Consider the following 13,242-nt stretch of genomic DNA (forward strand, 5'->3'; position numbering starts at 1 on the left):
TACCCGCCTGATCGTGGCCGCCCCCTCACCCCATACCTGCTTGGTCGTGATGGCCGCCCCCCCGCACCCGCCTGATCATGATGGCCACACCCCCACCCCGTACCTGCTTGATCGTGATGGCCGGCCTCCAGTCCTTGTCCTCCTCAAGGATGGACAGGCACACTGTGCCCGAAGGATACACATTTGGGTGAAAGAGCGGTGGTTCAAATTTGCCTGGACCAGAGGGAAGATGGGACGTGTTTCCAGTGGCAGCTGTCATCAGACAGAATGACGCCACCCCCTGTACCGGGGCCACCTTGCTGTCACCAGGCATTTGACTAAGGATGGTGGCCAAGAGGTGGCAGCAAGCGGGGGGGTGGGGTGGGGGGTGCACATGTGCCTTTCCCGGAGGCGAAGCCATGTGCCCGCCCGGACCCTGCCCCTGGACAGTGGGCAGTCGGGGCGGAGTCCTAGTCACCCCCATGCCCGTGCCCCTCCCCAAGTCAGCACAGCAGGTGGGGATGGTCCTGGGGGCACTGCAGAGGGCACAGACTTGGGAGGCAGTTTTCAGAGCAGATCATCCTGCTCCAAAAAGAAAGGCTCTTAGGATCCACGTTCTTTCTCTTAAAAAAGAAAAGTTACTTTTCTTCCTAAAAAATGAACATATGTAGGAAATCCTAACCCACAAAAGCACAGAAAAGTGCCTGGAGCCCCCAGGGACCATCACCACAGCGGGTGTGCTCAGGGTTTCTCTTTGTCTGGACACCCTCTGCCTTTCTCTGGATTTTATTTACTTAAAAAAATTCTTTTAATGTTTATTCATTTTTGAGAGACAGAGAGAGATGGAGTATGAGCAGAGTGAGGGACACACAGAATCTGAGGCAGGTTCCAGGCTCTGAGCCATCAGCACAGAGCCCGACGCGGGGCTTGAGCCCACGAATGGTAGGATTATGGCCTGAGCCAAACTCCTGAGCCGAGGTCCAACGCTTAACCGACTGAGCCAACCAGGTGCCCCTTCTCTGGAGTTTAAAATGTTAATTGTACCCAGAAAAGGACAATGGGTCTCGTGCAACTTGATGAAGTCCAAAACCACCACTGCCACCACCTTCCGAGGACCCCCTCCCGGGCTGGCACGGGTGCCTGGCCTGCGCACCGCACGGACATCTACGTGACGCCACCAGCATGTCCAGCCCCGAGGAGACACCGTGCACCGCCAGCATCTACACTCCTGCACGGTCCGCCAGTTCCCGCCGCTTTACAGGCCCAGACCCCCAGGGGCCTCACGGTGGCCAGCCGTCCCTGGGGACTCCGGATGGCCAGCACCTTCATCACTGTGACGCACTGTACGCTTCTTGGAAAGATCCCAAGTCCTCAGCCGTGTCTCTAGCAGGATGGCTCCTGAGCTGCGGGCGTGCTGTACGCCTTCCACTTCACTTCAAGCCCTGGCAACCTGCTCCCGCCCCAGCGTGCCCTGCTCTTTGAATCCTGCTTCTTTCTGAGCACTAGTCTCTGATTTTACTTTCATCTGAGAGGTCAATCTCTTTTCTTATCTACAAAAGCACAGCCATGGTGAGTGTGGTGTTGCTCAAGCCCCTGACCCCGACTTCTGCTCGCTGCCGGCATCCCCCTCCCGGAGAAGTCCCTGCCGAGACCGGCTCCGCCACAGGGCCCGCTGCGGACTTCCTGTGCGGCTCCGCTCCCCCACATCACCTTGGGAGATGTGCCGTTCTGAGTCCTTGCAGACCCTTCCTCCAGCTGCTGCACACTGACCCCCCACTTACCCGTTCTTTTTTTCATTTTTCTTACAGTTTGAGAGAGCGAAGGGGCGCCTAGGTGGCTCAGTCAGTTAAATGTCTGACTTCAGCTATTGGGGAGTTTAAGACCCATGTCAGGCTCTGTGCTGACGGCTTGGAGCCTGGAGCTGCTTCAGATTCTGTGTGTCCCTCTCTCTCTGCCCCTCCCCTGCTCACACCATGTCTAAAACAAACATAAATGTTTGAGAGAGTGAGCCAGCAGGGGAGGGGCAGAGAGAGGTAACCGAGCAGGCTCCACGCTGTCAGTGCAATCCTGATGCAGGACTTGATCTCACAAACCGCAAGATCATGACCTGAGCAGAAATCAAGAGTCAGACACTCAACCGACTGGGTTCCTGGGAGCCCGAGCCAAAGAATGGGCCAGGGACACTTGGCTGCCTCCAGCGTTTGGCCATTACAGACGGGGCTGCCGTGACCAAGCTGGTCCCCGCCTGCAGCGAGCACGTGCTTCCGCGGGACGCTCGCAAGGAGGGCAGCCGGGTCCCAGGTAGGCCCAAGTTCGGCCTCTGCAGACGTGGCACCCAGCTCTCCAAGGGAAGCCGTGCTGATGTGCACTGCCCCGTGAGGGGTGAGGGTGGAGGGCTCCGCTGCTCTGCCCCTTCCCACCCTGGCTGTCCGCCTGCCCCCTTCGCGGGAGAGGCAGGCACCTCTCCGCACGCTGCTGGCATGGCCCGGGACGGCCTCCCGCGTGGCCCTATGTGCCTGCTGCTTCCTTGTTGACACGTTGACCCCCTTTCCATACTCAGGGTCAGTACTGACGAGCGTGTGACCCTGTCCCTCACTGTCGCTGGCTTCTTCTGGTGAAGACGCGGTCCTGGGTGTGATGTCACCCTAGTTACTGAGGTTCTAACTATGCGGCAAAAGCCCGGTCTGTGCCTCACTGGCGAAATCTATAACGTGACAAAGATGCCCTGTCTTCTTCTAGAAGCCGCACCGGTTCATCTTTCCACTGGGCGTCAAGGTCCATCTGGAAGGCCACCTAGGGTGGAAGGGGTGGTTCCTCTTATTCACAGGGACACCCCGCGGACCCAGGCCATTCGCTGGCTGGCCTGATGCTCCTCACGTCACGGGCGGCCTCTGCCCCGCAGGCCTGTGTCTCAGTCACCGCGTCCCTGTAGTAGGTCCGTCTGGTTCACATCTTGCCCATCCTGCTAACGGGTGCGGGTGCCCTTCGCCCCCCGCACCTCAAGCCAGGGCCTCACAGCCGCTCCCGGGGCCACGGCTGTTCTCCGCACTCCTGACCCTGATGCTGTAGAATCTGTGTGACAATTTCCACAAAACCTTCCACATTGGGTTTTGAGGCCTTCGTAAACGGTCTGGTTCAAACACTTGTTTGTTGCAATGACAGAAAATAGGTTTCTGCAGGTTAATGCTTTACTCTGCACCCTTAATAAACAGACCGGAAAAGGCGAGAACGTGTGCGGCCCGTCTTCCCTCCCAGCTCCTCCGTGGGATTTCCGTTCCGGCCTCGTTCCGCGAGCCAGCGGCGGGAGCGGCTGCAGCCCGTCCCGTCTCTTATTTAGAGCTGTTACTCAGCGCGATACCTCCGCGTGGCAGACAGCGCACATGGCAAACCACCCAAGTGAAAAGTCTCGAACCCAGTGGTCACCCTGCTAAATACTCATTGTTAAAATTCTTCTGCTAGAAGTCATCGTAATGGAAAACATACTTCCGTCTTTTGAATTACTACCCCGAGTGCAGACGTTTCCGCATGTGGCCGTGCCCGCCATGTGCTGGGCTGGACACTTCTCACGCTGAGGCACATATTAATTCATTCACTTCTCCAATCGCGGACAGGGCTTGTTGGTTTCCAGCTACGAGAGGCGAGGAATTGGGCGCCCCTCCCCTCCTGGGTTCTGCGCAAGTGCACTCTGATGATGTGACCCTGGCAGTGCGTTCAAGTCAGCCTCGGGCTTTCCTTCCCACAGCCTTCTCTGGAGGCTCCCGTGCGCTACGCATCCCGGCCGCGCACAGCCAGCAAGTCGGACGTGAGGTGTTACCAAACTGGGGCAGTGACAATGCATTAGGGAAGGAAACCCTCTGAGGGGAGGGCTGATGGTGGGGGCGTCTCACCCCGACAGGCTAAGTGCCCAGGAGCCTCCCGGAGGATCACAGCCAGCACCCAAGACTGCGCCCGCTGTGCGACCCTGCTGTGTGACCCGGGCTCGAGTCCTCAGCCTCGGGGGTCAGAGCCCCCAGGGGCCGCCTCGCGGGACACGTGCTGAAGGAGACGGACTCCGGAGGGCTTCGCTCTACTTACATTTTGGGGGTGAGGACGGATAATCATCTTTGAAAAGCATCCGGAGTTTAAACAAGCCTCCTTCCCATGGAGTCTGCGGGGAGACGACCGAGCGGTTAGCTGTGCTGCCGGCCTTGGCTGTGGGCTGAGCCAGAGCCACCCGCCTCTGCCACCCCGCCCAGCGCCGCCCTGCCACACCGCCGGGCTGTCCCGTGACGGGCCCTGAGAGGGCTGCAAAGGGCAGTCCCCAGAGAGGAGCAGGGCAGGAGCTGGGCTCTGGGAAGACAGGCAGGGCCCAGCGGGGCCCCCTCCCCTGTGACCCCAGGACAGGGGTCAGGATCTTCGCCTGAGCAGCTGCAGCGAGGCCCCAAGAGCACGGCCCTACCCAGCCTCCGCCGGGAGGGACGTGGCCACGGCGCATCGGCCACGGCCTTGGGGCCGAGAACCGGCTCAGCAAAGGCAGAGATGCAGGCCCAGCTTTCAACAGAGGCTTGACCAACGGGGAACACAAACCACACCGTCCGGGACAAGCCGAGTCCTAATCCTGCCGGCTTAGCGTGGGGACAGGAGGCTGTCAGGAAGCGCAAGGCTGAACTCATGCAGACGCCCCGCCACGGGAGGAGGGACACGGCGGCAATGAGGCCGGGGCATGAGCAGGACACCTCCAGGGTCTCCTCTTTGCTTTGCAGTCACCCAGAAAGAGCTGGATGCCGGGTGCTGGAGACCTCACTCCCCGAAGCTTCAAATACGACGGCCCTGACTGGCCCAGCACGCTCAGGCTGCCCGTCACTCTCTCAGGTGGCCCACGAGGTTGTCCCCCACCACCTGCCCGAGGCTCACAGAGCATCGTCGGGGTTCCTCAGCCACAGCGGGTCCCAGAGGATAAACAGGAAGGTCCTCGAGGCTCCTCCGGGCCCCAAGACACAGTAGTATCTGACCCTGGGCTTGGAGGGGGGCCGCACCCAGCCCGTCTGGCAGCCCAGCTCCTTCTTTCTAAATTAAAGCTGCCCTGGGGGTGGGGGGATCGCGTCACTCCAACCCTGTCCCCTCCCCCGGAGATGCAGGTCAGCGGGTGCCGCCCCTTACCCCTTTCTTCCCTGGAATGGCGCACTCCCAGTTCATGAGGTTCATCGTGCCGTCGGGGTTTTTTGTAGGGACAGCCACAAAGCCCTGAGGGAAAACGACCACACGGGCTCATCAGCGCCATGGCGTTGCGGGCCCCACTTGCAGGACAGTCCTGAGCTCCTGCCCCCCCCCACCCCGCGAGTATGCCACAGTGGGCGGGCTGGGTCAGGGGGCCTGCCAGGGGAAACCAATCCCGCCGCCCCGCACGGAAATAAAGCTTTCCTTACAAACGGGTGGTCCTTTCTCCAGGCTTTCCTCTCCTGGGCGAGTCTGCTGAGGGCGATCCCCGACATGGTCAAAGTCCCTGCAAGAGAGCGGGCGGCACACAGTCAGGCGGTGGAACTCAGGGGCTGTCTGCCCTCCGCTCTCACCAGGCCGGACAGGACTGTGCTCTTGGTGAACCGCCCGCCTGGAGTCTGCCCTGGGCATCGTGTCCCCACAGGGCAACCCAGGACCCCCCAGTCCATGGCACAGGCCTAGGGCCACACAGCTGGTAAGTGCGTGACGGGAAGGGTTGGCCGCACGTTCCCAGAGAGGCCTGCACCCCGACCTGCCCTCCTGTCACACCGCGGGGGCCATGGCGACAGGGGCCCAGTCCCCCCATCAGAGTCCAAAGGAAAGGCAAGGACGTGGTGGGGGTGTCCGGAGCACTGCCTGAGGACCGGGGGCCAGGGCCGTAACAGACTGCTCCCCTCTGACAGTGCAGATTGGGGTGGGGTGCGCCATCAGGCCCCCCGCGTAGAATCAGGAGCTCAGAATTCAGGTTCCGGTCTGGCCAAGAGAATAACTCATTCTGCCAACCAACCGAGCAGAAAGGAGCCGCAGGGCAGACAGCAAGCCCACCGCACTGCGGGCCAGTCCCCATACCATACCTGGTCCACAGCGCCCACTAGGCCCGCGTCTCACCAGGGCCCCGGACCCTCTAACCTCCCCCATCCCCTCTGCTTTCTCGCCCCACGGCACCCCCTGCCATGCTCTGGCACCCTGTGCACAATAAATGGGTCGGGGCTGGTCTCCCCTTTACTCTGGGAAAGTCAGCTGGGGGCAGCAGGGCCCAGGAACCCCTGGGGAGCAGCAGACAGGAGACACTGTGCGCTGTGCCCGCCCGTCCCAGGGGCGCTGGGGACAGGGCCGCTCAGAGTCTCGCCCCAGGGTGTCGGGCCCCCAGCGACTCCAGACCATAGACCCCCAAGGCCTGGTGCCTTCAGGGTTCACATCAGTGACCCAGAGGCCCCCATCGGCTTGGCCTCGCACTTCCTGCGGGGAGAGCAGCGTCTCCAGGGCACTGCTCACCCAGCAGAGCCCAACAGGCCAGACCCCCAACTTCCCTCTGCCCTCAAAGGTCAGGAACCTCGCTAGAAATTTTGTGCCTACGTCTGTTTGTCTTCAAAGTCCACAGAACCATTGGGGATGCCATAAATGAGGCTTCAACGAGACAGAGAGGGGGTCCCCTGGACTCTGAAAGCTTGCCCGACCCTCGGACCCTCGGCCTTCCACGGAGAGCAACTCCTCTCTGCTCTTGCGGGCCAAAGGTCCACACCGCACATTCCTGAGTACAACACGGTGCCATCCACCGGGTTCAGAACCACCTCCAGCCACGACAACGCGTGACCCCAAGGACGCCTCCCGGCTCAGGCTCACCCACCGCCCCCGGGCTCAACACTGACCCAGGGACAACCTGAAGTGAAGATCCAGACCAGGTGACGTGCCCACTAAGCGAGGAGCCTTAACTGGAACCCAGCTCGTGTCCCCGACTGCCTTCCAGACGGACGGACTCCTGCCTGCCAGCTACGCCCATGCAACCCCCGGCCCACCTCAGGCTGACCCTCACCCGCCTCGGCAACCCAATCTGAACCACACCGTTCACCCCGCCGGCCCACTGGCTGTGCAGGAGCGGGGAGGCTACCAGCTCAGCAGACAGGCCCGCATGGTGTTGTCACCTGGGTGCTTGTCAGAAACGAACGTCCCCAGGCCCTGTGGCCATGAGTGGGGAAGTCTGGGTGGGGCCCGGCACTACGGGGTTGGGAGGCTTGGGACAATTCTGTTCCCAGTAAGTTAGCACCGTGGAAGGAGGGGCCTGGAGTCAGCACCGCAGCCTCTGGGGTCATCCGGGAGCCCAGGTCTCAGAAAGACGGCTGAGCTGTGACAGACATACCGCCAGACCAATGGGATGGGGTCCGGTTCTAAGAAAAGTACATTTCTGTTACCGTAAGAAATAGCAAAAGACAAAAAAATCAAAGTTCTCCACTCAGGAAGCTGTCAGGACGACGTAAGGGACAGGCCGAGCCCAGACTGCCACTCTGGCCGTGGCACCGACCCCGGACACCTTGTAATGGGCTCCAACCTTCCCCGACTTAGAAATTAAGTCCAAAACAGACAGCACCACGCTGGGGCCCAAACCTGAATTCCTCTCTCCTCCGCTCCATCCCAGGGCTCTGGCCCGTCCCCTCTCCCCCCGCCCCAGTGCAGACCTGCCTGCCAGGAGCACTGCGCTGTGGGTGGGGGACCCCAAAGGGCAACACCTGCCGGGGACCTCCTTCACCGGACAGCACACCTGTCTGGAATATTCGCCTGGGCCAGAGGCAGGGGCCCAGGGAGTGGGACAAGGCAGGGGCGATGATCCCAAGGATGGGGACCTGGCTTGCACTTGCACGAGGTGGGCGGGGGACCTGCAGGAGTCAGGGCTCAGCAGGGCACAGGCCAGTCTGTCTTTAAGGTGCTCTCCGGTCAGAGGCCGGCAGGGACTCTGACGCCTGAAAAATCTACAAGTTTCTCAAACCCTTCACTTCAGTTGATTCTTCTGCATAGAACTTGACCCACACCACTCAGTGGAAATGCCCTTCCTGGCAGAAGCCCTGAGGGCACTCCGGCTTCTATGCACTCCCGCCCCTGTGTCCCCCACCCCCGCCCCCAGAAGGATCACTGTGGCAGCACCCTCGGGCCCAGGGCAGACGGCACAAGTAGGCAGGGCCCTTCTGCAGAATGAACGAACACAGAGCTTCAGTGACCGAACAGGCAGCCTGGTAAGCAGTTAACTGAGATGCAGGGGCCCCGGGAGTGTGAGCTCAGCCGGGCCCCAAAGCAGGTCTCTGACGCCCCAGGCCAGCGCCCCTCAGTGAGGAGCGGAGGACGCCGACGAGCCAGGCACTCTGGTGGGGCTGGGACGGGGCCAGGCACACAGGGCGTTCCGGGGGCCTGTCTGCTTGCTCATCGTGTGTCACAGCCCTCCCGTGGGCCCCTCTCCTGCCCTGAGAGCAGACAGAGTCCCCTCGTCCTAGTGCCTGGCTGCGCACGCTTGTTCCAAGTAGTGGCAGGTAACAAAGGGTGGGCGCAACAGAGTCCCTGCAGCCCCCCCACCCCAGGGACGCTCCGGACCGGACTGTTTCCGCGGTCAGGGCAGAGCCTCAGGTGCACACCTGCACTTCTCACGCAGAGACCTGGAGCTTCCACTCCCACCGGCCTCCTGCTGTCTGACAAAGCCGCCGGTTTGTTACATTTTAACCACAAAGTGGGAACATTCATTCAGAATCCCACTTGGAACCAAACCCACCTGCCAAGCTGACAGACAGGCGTTTCTGGATAGTTAAGATGTTAGGACTGCAGAGCGGAGCCAGGAGCCAGGAAGCATACCCTGGCACTACTAGCCACAGCCTGCAGGATGGGGGCAGGGCTCTCCCCGCCACCTGCCTGTAGGGCTTCTGCACTTAAACGTGCTCTTCTCAGATCCTGACCTCCTACTGGACAGTACTGCGCCGGGTGCCTCCATCCTCAACTTTCTCACCTGTAAAATGGGTGAAGGCACTGTGAGCCCACAGGCTTGCCCAGGAGAAGGCAGGTTATAGATGGGAAGCTGTGGACCACCTTTTCCCACTCGGGGGGGAGGGTGCAGGAAACTGGGTGCACCTGCCACAGGTACCTGCGGAGGCTTCACTTCCTTGCTCTCTCCTAACACAGCTCCCAGGGCCCCAGGCTGTTCCTGAAGCAAGGTCCCTAATGGCGGGACTCACCGGACAACAGCGAGGAAAACTCATCCCTAAACCCCAAACCTCCCCCCCACCCCCGCCACAAAGGCCAGACCAAAGCAGGACACATTTAGGATCCATCTTCTTTTTCTGTCAAGTCGATCCTCTACCCAAAAACAGTGTTTCCTTAACAGTGAGGAACATTTAAGACTACAGACTTCCAAAAGAAACAAAAGACCAACTTTGCAAACCAAGGAACTAAGTACATTTTCAAACTACACCAGCCGAGCCAAGTGATACTGATTTCGGGGCAGCTGGAGGCCACGGTCAGGAACCGCGCTGACCATCCCCTTCGCTTCCTCCCACTCACGTTAACTACCGGCTCTGATCTCCGTTCGACTGCTGTAAAGCAACCTCGTAGAAAACTCTCCCTCGAGCGCAGCGCTAACGTCAGGGATCCCACCGAGTGCGAGCGGAGCTCTCCAGGGGCACAAGGAAACTCGGACTGTTTGGGTTCTTCGACCCCCGCCACACGAGCCGGCGATGTTGCAATCCCCCGTTTTAAACTCTTTCTACCGGGCACGCTCGCCCCGGCTGGCAGGCGCCACAGGTCTGTGTGCAGACCGTGACCCCGGAAACGAATTTCCCTGGGGCGGAGGAGAGCCCCGCCGGCGGGGCGGCCCGGGCTCGCGTCCCTGTCAACAGCGGCCGCTGCCAGCAGCACCTCGGGGACGCCGCCGAGCACGCGCCAGGGGGCCGTTCTCCCAGCTCCCGAACGGGGCGCGCCGCGGGGGGTCGAGGGGCCGGCCCGCCGCGACCCCAGGCCCGGGGCCGAGGCCGCACGCCCGTGGCTCCGAGGCGGACCGGCTCCGGTGAGAGGGCCCTGCCCGGGGCGGGGGCGCGGGGCACGGCCGGGGGCGAAGAGGCGCCCGCCCGGCCCGGGCCCGACGGCGGCGGAGGCCCCGAGCCCCGAGGCCGGCTCCCGCCCGCGCCTCCCGCCGCCCGCCCGCGCCCCTGCGCTCACCTCGGGCGGCCGCGGCCCGGCGAGCTAGGCGGACGAGGAGGAGGAGGAAGCGGCGGCGGCGGCGGCGGCGGCGCTCCCTTTGTCTCGGGACTTCCCTCCCGAGCCCGCTCCGCGCGCAGCCCGAGCGCTCCAAGGACCCCGGCGGGCGGGGCGGGGCGGGGCCTGCAGGGCCTGCCCGCCGCGCGCCTGCCCCCCGCGCGGCCGCCGCCGCCCCGCGACCCGCGCCGCCCGCGCGGCCGCGCGCCGCCCGCCGCCCGTGCCCTGCTGCCGCGCGCCCGAGCCACGGGCCCTGCCCGGGAGCCGGAGCCGGGTGCGGCTTTCCAGTCAGGCGGCGCCGCGGACACCTGCCCCCTTAAAGGAGCCGCGTCCCCGAACGGAGGGAGCGTCTACAAACTCCTCCTCGCGATGCGTGCGTCCACTCGAGGACACGCCGGCGGGCAGCTGGCGCAGGGAGAGGCCGCGATCTCCAAGGGCTCCCCGGATGCCGCGCGGGCAGCTCTCCGGGCACGGGTCCCGGAGGTCTCCTTGGGGCTGGGGCCAGGGGCCGAGGGGGAAAGACCACTGAGGCCTAAGGATCTCCTGAAGCGTCGCAGCACGGTGACGGTCCCCCGAGCACGGCGCCCTGTGAAACCCCTTGCAATTGGTCAGTTTCGGGCCCTGGGCGGGGCGTCTGTCGAAGCCGCCCAATGAATTGACCCGGTACAAGAGGCCGAGTGCCGACCCGATCGACGGGCGAAGTAGTGCGGACGCTCCCTAACCCGGGGACTGGCCGGGGGGTGGGGGGGGGCGGGGCGCCGGGGGTTCCCGGCGGGTGGGGGAGGGGCAGGCGGCCCCGATTGTACGCTGGCCCCTCCGGGTCCCGCCTGGCGCCTCCCCGTCGGGCCCGCCTCGCTGCCCGCACCCCAAGGTCCCAGTTGGGAGCGGGCGCCTTCCAAGGTCAGCCCGCTCTGTCCGTGGGCGCTTTGGGGTCAGGGAGTCATAGGTGTCCCGGGTCCCCACCCTGGCCAGTGGCCGTTGGAGGGCACCTTGGCCAAGCTGCCCGGCATGGGGTGGGGGTCGCTGGACAGCGGAGGCGATTCATTCAGTCCTGTTTTCCCTCCCTTCCCCCCTCCTTCCCCCAGAGCCCCCTAGTTGGCCCTGTGCTGAGGCTGCCAGCTTCCCCCAGGAGCTGGGACCACAGGTCCGGCGTCCAGCGGATGCTCAGTGCGTCCATTCCATGTAGTCAGCGACGTCCTGTTACTTGGGGAGTAAAATGAGGTCGTCTCACCAGCCCTGAGATGGCCGGGGGTGTCCCCTGGGTGTGGTGGTTGAGCATCACTGGGTTGGGGACAGGTTCTGCCTAGGTTACCTCCCCATCAGTAATGGCCTGTAGAGCTTGGCTATAGTGACCGGGGTCCCAGGTGATAAAGGCTAGAGGGCCTGGCCTCCTTGAGCAGAATGTGAGAGTTCCAGGTCTCTCCCAGACTCTGAACGCCCAAGGGGCTGCCCACTCCTGGATCCCCTCAGTGACCCAGCACGGACCTTCCCCCTGCCCCTCTGCCCAGGCAGATGCAGGTCTCACCTCAGGTGCCAGGGTCCTCAGGGGCTCCCCCGAGACACCTGTTCTCTGGGGCCCCAGCCCTGGATCAGAAGTTCTGAGTGGTTCGGGGAGTGTGTGTTGTAACCAGAACACGGCTGACCTGGGCATATGGATGCTCGCTACACTTTAATAAACTGGCTTCCTGGGAAGGGGCTCGGGCTTCGGGTCTGTCTTCCTCGGGGACGCCAGGAAGCTCGCACGGGGCTGCGTGGGGAAGGCACCCAACAAATAGCAGTAGCCACTAAAAGGTGGTGGTGTCTGCTAGCGGGGAGAACCAGGGGCTTATGTGGGCCCAGCACACATGGGGCAGAGAGAGCAGGGCTGGCCACATGGCGGTGGGGGGGGGGGGGGGGGGGTAATGAAGGATGTAGTTGGGGGAGGCCGACCAATGTGGCTTGTGGCCCGGGCCGGCCCCTGTGGGCATGGAGAGCCATGGAAGGTTGTAGAGCAGGAAACTTAAGACTAGGTCTTGTCTTTACGTGTGGTGAGGAGATACCTGGAGATGGGGAGATGTGGCTCCTTGGCCCTGGTGGCCAAGTTATCAACCCATAGTAAGAACTGTCTCCCTGGTGGAAATGGCCCTGAAGCTGGGAGCAGAGTCAAAACTAGTGGAGGAGGAAGGGGCCTTGAGCTGGAGGACAGGTCGGGGGGCAGGGGCAGAAGGCTGTTTCCGATCTGGAACCCTCAGCCCAAAGCCCCCTTGAGCTCACACCCTGGCACACGTGCTCGGTGACGGCCTCCTGGCTGTCCATTGATCCGTCAGCTCACACGCTTACCCAGAACACTGACTTTGGCCTTGAAGAAGCACATGGTGTAGCCTGGGCTGCGTTCCCCACCCGCGGCCGGATGAGGCCTGGGGAACGCACCGGCCTTGGGGAGAGCTCCCATAAGGAGTGCCTTGTTTAAGGCGACTAAGCGTGCGGTGAGCTGCCATGCAGCCCAGGGCACACCTGGCTTAGGGAGGGCGGTCAAGGGGGTCTCTGAGGAGGGGACATCCAAACTACGTCCTGAAGGAGGAGCAGGGCCCCGCTGTGGGAGGCTGGGGTCCGATCCTTGCTGGTGGAAGGAACGGGAAGCAGGGTGCGCAGGGAGAGCCCTGTGGGTCTGGGACAGCGCGAGCAGGGGAGGCAGCAGGCGAGGCTGGAGCAGGCGGCTAGGCGGGGCCTTGCGTGGCATTCCCAGGGTGCGGGGACTCTGGCGGGTGTTCAGTGTCGCAGTCCCAGCAGGAAAGACGGGATGTGGTTGGGTCCAGCTCCTTGGGCACAAAGGAGAAACCGAGGCACGGAGAGGGTGAGGGCTTTGCACAGAATCCGTGAACATGAAGCCCCGAGGAGGCAGAATGCTGGCCAGGCTGTGTGCCCGCCGCACCAGGAGGGCACGGGTGGCGGGAGCTGTGTGCGGCGGGGCTGCGGCGGAGGCCGTGCTGTGGGCACGGAGGGCGTCGGGTGCCCAACCGCCGCTCCGGGCGCTGGGTTGAAAAGAAAGCAGAGCCACGCGCACAAGAATGAGCTTAGACCCCT

General features: G+C 63.0%; 1 protein-coding gene across 2 annotated transcripts in view; it reads right to left on the reverse strand.

The window, feature by feature from the left end:
* Positions 1-10,275, reverse strand: part of UBE2I (ubiquitin conjugating enzyme E2 I) — a 13,251-nt gene extending 2,976 nt beyond the window's left edge. Inside the window, exons 1-5 of one of the 2 annotated variants that reach the window (XM_039246734.1) lie at positions 10,144-10,275; positions 5,385-5,461; positions 5,119-5,202; positions 4,054-4,126; positions 104-213 (exon numbers count right to left, since the gene is read on the reverse strand). In XM_039246734.1, the coding sequence (XP_039102665.1) occupies positions 104-213; positions 4,054-4,126; positions 5,119-5,202; positions 5,385-5,450 (333 nt within the window). In that variant the 5' untranslated portion in view covers positions 5,451-5,461; positions 10,144-10,275. Of the gene's footprint in view, positions 1-103; positions 214-4,053; positions 4,127-5,118; positions 5,203-5,384; positions 5,462-9,489; positions 9,782-10,143 lie in introns of those variants that run through there. The other variant, XM_039246733.1, reaches the window with a different exon arrangement.
* Between the last annotated feature and the right edge of the window lie 2,967 nt (positions 10,276-13,242).

This window comes from Hyaena hyaena, unplaced genomic scaffold, assembly GCF_003009895.1.
Source record: "Hyaena hyaena isolate Hyena2069 unplaced genomic scaffold, ASM300989v1 scaffold_285, whole genome shotgun sequence".
NCBI classification, from domain to species: Eukaryota; Metazoa; Chordata; class Mammalia; order Carnivora; family Hyaenidae; genus Hyaena; species Hyaena hyaena.